This window comes from Solanum dulcamara, chromosome 11, assembly GCF_947179165.1.
Source record: "Solanum dulcamara chromosome 11, daSolDulc1.2, whole genome shotgun sequence".
In the NCBI taxonomy this organism is placed as follows: Eukaryota; Viridiplantae; Streptophyta; class Magnoliopsida; order Solanales; family Solanaceae; genus Solanum; species Solanum dulcamara.
Window position 1 is genome coordinate 46,840,945 of NC_077247.1, and position 9,343 is coordinate 46,850,287.

At 35.0% G+C, this 9,343-nt stretch overlaps 1 protein-coding gene across 6 annotated transcripts; it reads left to right on the forward strand.

Moving 5' to 3' along the window:
* Window positions 1–641: 641 nt before the first annotated feature.
* LOC129874996 (uncharacterized protein At4g18490) lies at window positions 642–8,915 on the forward strand. 6 transcript variants are annotated; one of them, XR_008763042.1, is made up of 16 exons: window positions 642–803; window positions 2,643–2,706; window positions 3,186–3,312; window positions 3,626–3,811; window positions 3,949–4,782; window positions 4,949–5,137; window positions 5,202–5,339; window positions 5,485–5,586; window positions 6,030–6,212; window positions 6,304–6,478; window positions 6,589–6,653; window positions 6,733–6,772; window positions 6,890–7,066; window positions 7,911–8,021; window positions 8,119–8,608; window positions 8,696–8,915. XR_008763042.1 is itself a non-coding variant. In XM_055950413.1 (16 exons), exons 2-15 carry the CDS (start codon window positions 2,643–2,645, stop codon window positions 8,182–8,184), a joined length of 2,457 nt encoding a protein of 818 aa, XP_055806388.1. In that variant the 5' UTR covers window positions 642–803; the 3' UTR covers window positions 8,185–8,196; window positions 8,403–8,915. The 6 variants fall into 6 exon arrangements, 4 of the variants coding, with proteins under 4 accessions (XP_055806388.1, XP_055806387.1, XP_055806386.1 ...); XR_008763043.1 differs by having other exon boundaries at window positions 8,119–8,469; window positions 8,609–8,915; XM_055950413.1 differs by having other exon boundaries at window positions 8,119–8,196; window positions 8,403–8,915.
* The last annotated feature ends 428 nt before the right edge of the window (window positions 8,916–9,343 follow it).

The window sequence follows — 9,343 nt, forward strand, 5'->3', positions numbered from 1 at the left end:
TTAACCCTAAAATTCACATCATAAGCACTTTTATCCAAACACTCAACTGCTTATTTATAAAAATAACTTTCAGCACTTCAAAGTTCTAAAAGCACTTCATACATAAAAGTTACTTTTTTTAAGCCAATCCAAACGGGCTCTATGTATTATCTCTATTTTAAATAATGTCTTAAAATTGTATATCGGTATGTTAGTTACTCTCATGTTTGTTACTCAAGCAGAGTGTTTTCCGAAAATAGTCTATTTATCTATTCTAGATACGGAGATAGTGATGTATTTAGCGATAATCCATGTATCAGTTATATAAATAATAAAATAGCTCTGTGAACCATTACATTTTTGGGTCATTGACTCTCTTTCTCAGAAAACCTCATATTATTTGCTACTCTATCTATAATGTTTATAGTGATTTTAGAATTACAAAAAAGATATGAAAACATTTTTTTTGTTAGATTTTAAAAGAAGAGGACAATATTTGCTTATTTTTCTCATAGTCCTTAAAAACAAATTATCCAGCTAAACACATTTTCTCAAAGACAATTTAAATTCCTTCCTTTGGCATATCCCTGAATAGAATTGCTTATTTATGTAATACCAAATATACCCTTGAATGTCCATCTATATAAACCCAATTTAGGCGCGGAAGGATTATCATTTCCACGCCCGTATTCTCTGTAATCTCTCTTCACTCCTTGTACACAAAAGCAAAGCAAAGCAAAAGCAAGCGATCGGAACCAAAGCATTGAATTCACCGGGAAACGAAGCTGAAATCGTCTTTTTCAATCCGTCGACACATTCACCAGGTTTCGCAGATTCGTATTGTTTTTGCTTTTACTTCGATTCCTTCCGTATGTATCAACTGTGAAAATGTTAAGTCGAGGAAATTTGGTTATTCATTATCAATTTACGCAACCTGAGCTGTCAATTTTGTTTCAATTTGTAAATTTGGTGAATTGGGGAAGAGATCAAGTCGTTCTAATTGAGCCATTGATTTTAGTGGTATCATCAACAAATCCTCTAATTTATGACAATTTTAGTTGGTGATTGATTTTAATTCATCAATTTGTGTATGTTTTAGAAACTTGAATAGTTGGCTCAGGAGAGAGGTGAATCCGAGCTATCTATTACTATATTGATTAGCTTTGGGGAGTAAATAATTACATATAGTGCTTGCACAATGCTCCAATATTTGTTGCATTGCTGAAGTGCATGCATGTTGTATGCTTTAATATTGGTTAGAAGTTTATTTTCCCATAGCCTTAATACCGGACCAGTAGGTATAATTGGAAAGTTTTGAAAATCGCATTAATCTTCCGTTTTCCAATTTATTCAATATATTCTTTTGCTCTCACGAGTTGATCATGTTACTTAGCTTCAGTAATTCTGTAAAATTTGTCGGAAAAACAATAGCATTTAGAATCTCCTTCTTTTTTTTTTAATTGGCAGGAAACTTAATTTCTGATCCTTGAATAGAACTCTAATAATAGCTCTGAGATTGGAAAAGAGATATAAGACTGACAAAATATATGTATGGTTCTGTTTTTGTATCTTTTGCCACTGAGAAAGCGAAGGGTCTCCACATTCAAATAGTTTCTGGAATATTTGTTTCTTGTTTGATTAGATTTCATAGCACTTAATTGTTCTATGAATTGAAAATAGGGATAATTACGCCACATGGCCATTTGGCAAAAGTAATTACCAAAAAAATGGTCATTCGCTGTATAGGCATGTATAGTCAGTGTATATTTCATGTATAGTCGAGCTATATTCAGTTTTTGAGTATATCATAATGTATATTCAGTGTATAGCCCCATGTATAAATAATCTTATATTATATAGTCAATGTATACTTTTTATGACTTTTGACAAGCTATCTTATATATATTTTCTATGATTTTGGCTATTTTTTATGTAAATAAAACATGACTATATTTATTGTAAACTAATTAGTTTATTGTATATATTTGAAATTGTCCCTTTAAAATATGCTCGTTGACTCATCCTACGTGAAGTTTCTTCGACTCCTTAACATATTTCTTAGAAAAGTTCGCTTCCAAATTTTGGCAATTAATTCAGATATTTTATGACAGGCAGAGTGAACTTGATGAAGTTCTACATACAATGAGTCTGCGTTAAGATTTACTCTGTATTCCTTTTATTCCTTCCTTCTATCTGTGTTCTTCCGGAAGCAAGTAAAACCTATAATTAATGTTACTTCTTTTTCATTGTTCTTATTTTGGTTTTAGGCAGTATTACATTTTTCTGTAACTAGTATAGAAGCTTTTCTAGAGATGTTGCTGTGTATGTGACTCCTTTGCAAAGTAATTCAGTGCTTGGTTGGGTCATCCTTTCTAGGAGATGATGCTTTGACTGCATATACCATGTTGCAGCTATGTTGTCATCCAAAAATGTTGAAAGATCCATTTGTATTTTATGACTTGATAACAGTCTTATATCAAACAGCTTATTACCAAAAAATAGTCTTATTTCAAACTATCAGAGTACTGATTAAGAGCTGTTGGTTTGCTTCTACTTTTGTAGTTCTGTGATATGTTCTCTTTCTGTTACTTCTCCTTTACCTGTCTTCGTTATTCCTTTGAGAACCTGCTGCAGTTATGTATAAAACCAATCTTTCTGTGCAGATGGCAGAAACACCGAAGGGAGCATCTTCGACTGTCAAAGCAAAAGACAAAAATTCATTACTTGGTATTTACCATTTGTTTTAGGTTCCTACTAGGATTCTTAACCTATTTGTACCATTAGAAACTGAAAAGTGCACTTCTTAAAACTTAAATAGATCTGATTTCGTCATTAAATACATACTAAAACAGATAGCTTCCTTCAATGGTAATGTTATGTAATACCAAATCAGTTTTAATCAAAATTACAAGAGACAATCTAGATGAGATTCACATCTCTGATCCATTAGTACTTGGTATACAAGAGACATTTCAGATAAGTAGCTTTCTGAAAATGAGAATGCCAGGAACAACAGATATTGGATGACATCCTTCACAATGGGAATGCTACATTTAAGCATATTTTTCGTAAAAGACAGTTATCAATAAGTTTTTGCTTATCCACATCTTTCTTATGCATGTTGAGTAGTGCAGTAATTGGACCAGTAGTAATTTGTTAATGTCCTGGTGTCTTGGATAATTACTGTTTACATTATGTTGTGACAGATCTGGATATTGGAAATGACTTTCTTAAGTCGTTCAAATCAGTGTCTATGGGAGAAGATGATGCAATGGATTTCGACTTTGGGCCTATATCCAAAAACAAGAAAAAGACATTCAACTTTGACAAAGAGTAAACCCTGCATAGCCTTATTACTATTTCTGATTGCATAATTAATTTATTTTGCTAAGCTATTGTATCAAAATACTCACATTCATGATTTTCACTTATCTTGTCCATCACCTTTTTTGTGTACTTGGACCTAAGGTTTCTTTCATTAACTTGCAAGTCTCTCTGTCTGACTCTCTTTTACGGTGTTGTTCTATGTTATAATTTGCAGTATTTTGTGATAAACAATCTTCCAGACTTGATTCAGGACAAGCTAAAGATTGTAGAATAATGGAGAAATGATATATTACTTATGTTGACATTGAACTTTCTTCAGAGATATGGATTTTACTCTTGATACTGATTTTGGCAAGATGTCGTCCTTCAACATCGACATGTCAGATTTTGATATATCTCCCCCATGCAAAAAGGATCAAAAATCAAAGGAGACATCAAAAGAAGAATCCACTGTTGCTGTCAACAAAAAGAAAGGAGATGGCTTCAATTTTTCATTTGATTTTGAGTATGTACTACCTTTGGTGATCCTTTATATTCTGCTCTGTATTTTTCTAAGGCATGAATTATGCTTCTGTTCATCAAAAGATGACTCAGTAGTTCTACTGTAACTAAGTGGAGTATCCCCTCCTGTGTTTGGTTCAGGTTGGATAATTTCAGGTTTGGGTCAAGTCAGGAGAGTAATGGAAAAGCGAAGAACAACCAAGAAAAGGACTGTTTCAGTTTTGGATCAAGCCAGGAGAGTAGAGAAAAGGCAAAGAACGACCAAGAAAAGGAATTTTCATCTTCTAAGAGAAATGATAATGAACGCTCTGGAAGTCATCTCAATGAAGACATTGGTTCGTTAGAGGACGGGACAGTTCAGAAACACATTGCATCAGAGGCCGGGATGACTTCAATTATTGATTCTCATATTGACATAGATAAAAGTAATGACACCACAAAACATAGTTTACCTTCAAACCATACTATGAGCAATAATGAAACTTCAAAATTGCAATATGCTAGCAATGAAGTTCCACTGGAAAAAGCAAAAAGCCCATTACAAGAAAAAATATCCACCAGCACTCATGAAACAGTTTGCCAAGTAGAGGAGCGAACTTCTTTGATGTCACAGAGTGAATCAAGGAGGAATAATTCTTCAAGTTTACAGGAACATGTTAATTCTGTGGCTGCGGATGTTAGTCTCTTAGGTGTAGGAACAGATTCTATTAAAAAAGTGCTTTTGGACTCTGACACAAACTATGATAAGTCAGTTTTAGAAAGTTCATCTTTGGAGGATGTTGCAACCTCAATGAAGAATGCTAGTGAAAGGAGAAACTTTGACAATGATAAGCTTGTTTTGGAGACCAATAAGGACAGGACTGAGGCACATTCCAACAGTATGTCAAATGCTACAGAAGACAAAATGCAAGACATGAAAGTCAGTAATGATATTCAGAGCCCAACTTCAGAGCTTTCTGCATCCTCGTTAAGCAAGTAGGTCAATATAGACCATCTCCCTTTTATTCATTCAGCATTACTGTCCATGATGTCTAACTTGGAAACTGCAGAACTTAGCTACCGCAGAGAATGGTGTAAAATAAATATCTGTCATGCATTTTATGATACTGTGGTGCACTTGCTTTCTCTGAAATTGTCGCAGAATAGTAGCTGAAAGTTTGACGGCAGAGAAAAGAAGAGAGACTGGTGTCATCAGGTCAAAGTTTTTTATACCATCAATTAAACCTGCAGCACAGACGCAGACAACAACACCACTGACTGAGACAAAAGGTCCTGCATTTAGTAACAAAGGAATTGGCCCCATACCACAGAGTCGTCCAGATGAAATAATGTAAGTCCATGGTGTAAACTAGTCAAATTTTTGTAGGCAGTTTATATGATACAATCTAATACAGATCTCAAGATAACAAAGATGATGACATTGGGAGCAAAGCTGGTTTTGCCCCAGACTCTAGATCTCTGCCAATGATTAACCCTCTTCAGACAGGAAGTCAGGAGGGATGCCAAGTTTTAGGGACTACTATAAGTTTTTGGTAACTTACTTTTCGTATCATGCTTAATTTTCAAGTTTCATTTTACTTTACCTGACCGTAATTTCATGGTAACTGCAAAAATACTAACTTCTGTTGTTGATAATCAATCATCATCATCATCATCATCATAATAATAATACTTTAGCAAGGGATCTCAGTCGGATGGTGCGAAAAACATAAGAATATTGACTGGCAAATCTGTTCCCCAGAAAAGCAAAGCAAGCCGTAAAGATCTTCTTACTGTCAGGTTTTTCCCCTCTGATTGATGCTTCCAACCAGATATGCCATTGAATTCACCTTGTAAAATGTTTGACATGCATATAAGACTATTCTCACCATGCATGGACTACTCTAGCTTTTCTTAGTTTCTTTGGCAGCTATTGTTTCTGTTTGGACGACTGCACTAAAAAAAGTTACACATATTTATCTGATTTATTTTATTCTCTTAAGCTAGTCATGTTTGTTGCATATAGAAATCATTTCACCCAAAATTATTAGTTATACAAGATATTGTTTGGCATTCTCAGTAGATTAAGAAGTCGTCTTACATGTTATGAATGATAATGCCATATTTCTAAGCCATATATAGGATGCTCTGGTATTGCGCTTGATTCCAGTCCAATGCCTCTCTTGATCAATGAAAATAGAAATATTTTCTTACCAAAAATCCTTTGGCATGTTTTCCTTCAGTTCTGGGGTAAATCCTCCTTGCAAAACTCAACAGATAGCTGCATCCGCTCCATGCAGCATTTCCGTTCCAAGGAACATAGCTCCTATTCCAACTGCAAAGAACACTCTCAATGAAGGAGAGAAAACACTGCCAATTAAAGCTGCCAGGAGTCTTCTAGAGGCATCTAGCTTAAAAATTTCAGCGTACCATACTACTTTTCTTTCAAATTCTTCAAATATGCACGCCTTCTCATTTTTCTGCAAGTTGTCAATCAATCACATGCTCCAAATGCAGAAAACTTGGTACAAATCCTGATACACCTCAGACAGTGTTGCAAAAAAATTTGAAGTCCTCAAAAACAGTGGACCAGCTTGGTGGGTATAAAGCTATTATACAAGCCAAAGACAACTCTAAAGAGTTGCTGAAGCAAATACCTGTTAGCTTGTGTATGAAGAGGAAAGTACCAGAGGTCTGTTTTCCTTTTCTCCACCACTTCCCCTTGTAAGAAGAGTAACTTTTGTGCATAGTTACATAACCACTATGGGACAACTTTGACATTTGTAATAGCACTTGATGCAGAAAAATTCAGATTTGATGATCCTACTTCCATCAAAGCGTCTTTCACAATCACCCAATGGAAGCAGGTTTTTCTATAAAATTAGTTAGTGTTCAACTTTTCATCAATGCTGAATGTAGTCATGATTACTCCTCAAAATTCTACAGGGGATCCTCTGAAGGTACAGAAAGTATATGCAACAAACAGGTGATTGGTAGAAAAGGAACAGACATAGATGTTTGACATAGTTTCCCAAGTGTTTCACTACATTGGAATCTAGAAGCATGTCAAATTTTAAATTTCTTCCTCATTCTTCATTGATAGGTTAATGACCATGAGCATTCTGGAAATGTTAATAAGACCAGCGAATATGAAAATTGCCAAATCTCTTTACGCGATGTTCCTATGAGGATGAACATCAACGAGTTAGGAAGCCCTTCTGTGATAGAAGATGATGACAACATAAAGAAGGCTCAAACTTTGTCAAAGGATCTTGAAGATGTAAGGAGTGCTTCCCGCAATTTTCAATTATTCCTCGTTTTCTGATTTCTGGTGTAGTATAAGTATCTTTCAAATATTCTGAAAACTCATGAAGTAATCACTGCCACAAATTTTGAAAAAAGATAAAATGCTTTTTCAGCCAGTATTGTTGTACTCTAAACAAATAACCAGACAACAGAAACTTCATATTTTAAGCTTCTCTGAGAATTAGGTTCATGATACCACCTTCCCATTTTATATTGGCTACATGAACAGGAAAAACTGCGTTCTCTCTCAACTTGTTTTCTGTTGGTAATTTAGACATGTCCATGTTGGTCCTAGAAATTATTACAGTAGTTCCTTTTAGATTTATGTCTTTGGATTTAAATTTTCTCTAAATCATTAGCATTATATCAATCTTAGCTACTGAGTTCCACCTAAGTGAAAACCTTCAGTATGCTTGAAAGCAGGGTGTCTTTTTCACTGCATCCCAGTAGTCCAAGAAGCATCCGTAAATTTGACAAAGAAAAAGAAGAGACACGGGAACTACAAGACATTTTTGCCTTGTTATGTCTGATTTTGTTGGTGGGTCAATATATCTCTTATATTAGTGGATCATAATGGCGTCCCCAAACCAATTAGTTGATGCAATAATTAGTGTCCTGGGATCCTAGCCTACTCTTTTCTTAATGCTTTCAAGCAGATAACTGAAAGTTCAAACATTACGGGGTGAAAGAATTCTATAGTCTTCAACTTAGCTTCTTTTTATCTAGCTAACAACAATTTGTTCTTCATTGAGGCCTGGAACTGAGGCATGAGACGCGAGACTGTCATGCTGGCTGATTATAGTTTATTGTGTTTGCAGATATGCAACATGCTGAGAAAAAAGCACGAGGAGGCAAAAGAACTCTTAGTTCGAGCTGTTGTGAACAACAACAAGCTGCTGCTTCTTAACCATCCCATTTATGAAGAGAAGATATCCTTATTACTGAACTACTGTCACACCACTTCCTTTTCACAATTTTCAATTCTCTATTTTAAAGTAAGTTGTGTATGCCTTCACCCCCTAGAACATACACAGGGTTCAGAAATTCGCTGCTGTATTGATGACGAGGAATCACCAGATAGAATCACAATAAGACAACATAGAGGTATTTCTCTCCTATGTGTGTACACACACCACAAAAAGGACTTGAGTAAACATATTAAACATAAACCTTACTGCTTTGTTTGTCATCCCTGGTTCCAGTTCTGTAGTTGCGAATTTCTCTGTGTAAAGACCTTCTCTTTGTTAAGCATGTATTACTACTAAAGACCTTCTCTTTGTTATGTATGTATGACTACTAACGCCATGTAGTTTCAGGCAGAGTCTGCTGCATGTTCAAATGCAGTCGCAGATCTCTTTTTTTTCTTGCATTCCTCAGGTGAAGAAGCATTGACTTTGCTAATAACAAACTAAAGTGGTTACTCTCAGAGGCAGATCTTCCGCTGAAGGAAAATCGAACTTCTACTAAATTTCTCTATCCCATATAATTTGGCATCTAATAATCTGTCCCTGCACAGGTGTTGGCAGTTTGCTTATACTGAGCATTTGAAGATATTGAACCTCTTGTTATACTCTTTACACCATAATTTTGTGCTTCTTTACAGCTTCTCCCTCTTGGGCACCTTATAAAGCAGCACCAAATGAGATATATCTGTCTTCTATTACTACCTATGTTATTCATATCCAAATATAGGCCGATGGCCTAAGATCTGATGCGTGATGAGTAACAGGTTAAACAATTTGGGAAGGAGATAACTGTGTTTCTAGGGCATACATTTAATGAAATTACTTAAAGTGGAATCAGAGCAATCTCTTGAATTTTTATAAACTATTGAGTATGATTGTTTAGTCCTTTTTTTCTTTAAGTGACCAACTAGTCACATTGTACTATAGGTGGCACGTTTTATTACAAACATAAGAGGTAATAGGTTGGTAACAAAGAAGGTACGATGTTGGGTCATACCTTAATCTTGTTGCAGGAGAAAGAGTCCTCCCTTCGCAAAGATGAAGGAAACAAGAGTAGAAAAGATTAAAGAAAGATCAATTATTAGTCTTACACTTACACTCCAAGACTAATATTACAATGAGACCATTTGATTTAGTTGATTAAAAGTAGCTAGTCAATTACGGTTGAAAAACAAAACCATAGCTCCTCTATGAACCTCTTTTTAACTGATTAAATAACCATCATAAAAAAATCAGAAGAAGAAAAATGAAACTTGACTCATATGCCTGCCGAGATGCAACATCCC

Excerpts from the sequence above, each read along its gene's own strand:
- LOC129874996 (XM_055950411.1), top strand. The coding sequence starts at position 2,643 with ATGGCAGAAACACCGAAGGGAGCATCTTCGACTGTCAAAGCAAAAGAC. Across the intron at positions 3,812-3,948 it reads AATTTTTCATTTGATTTTGA|GTTGGATAATTTCAGGTTTG; the intron begins GTATGTACTACC and ends TGTTTGGTTCAG. Across the intron at positions 6,479-6,588 it reads TGAAGAGGAAAGTACCAGAG|AAAAATTCAGATTTGATGAT; the intron begins GTCTGTTTTCCT and ends CACTTGATGCAG.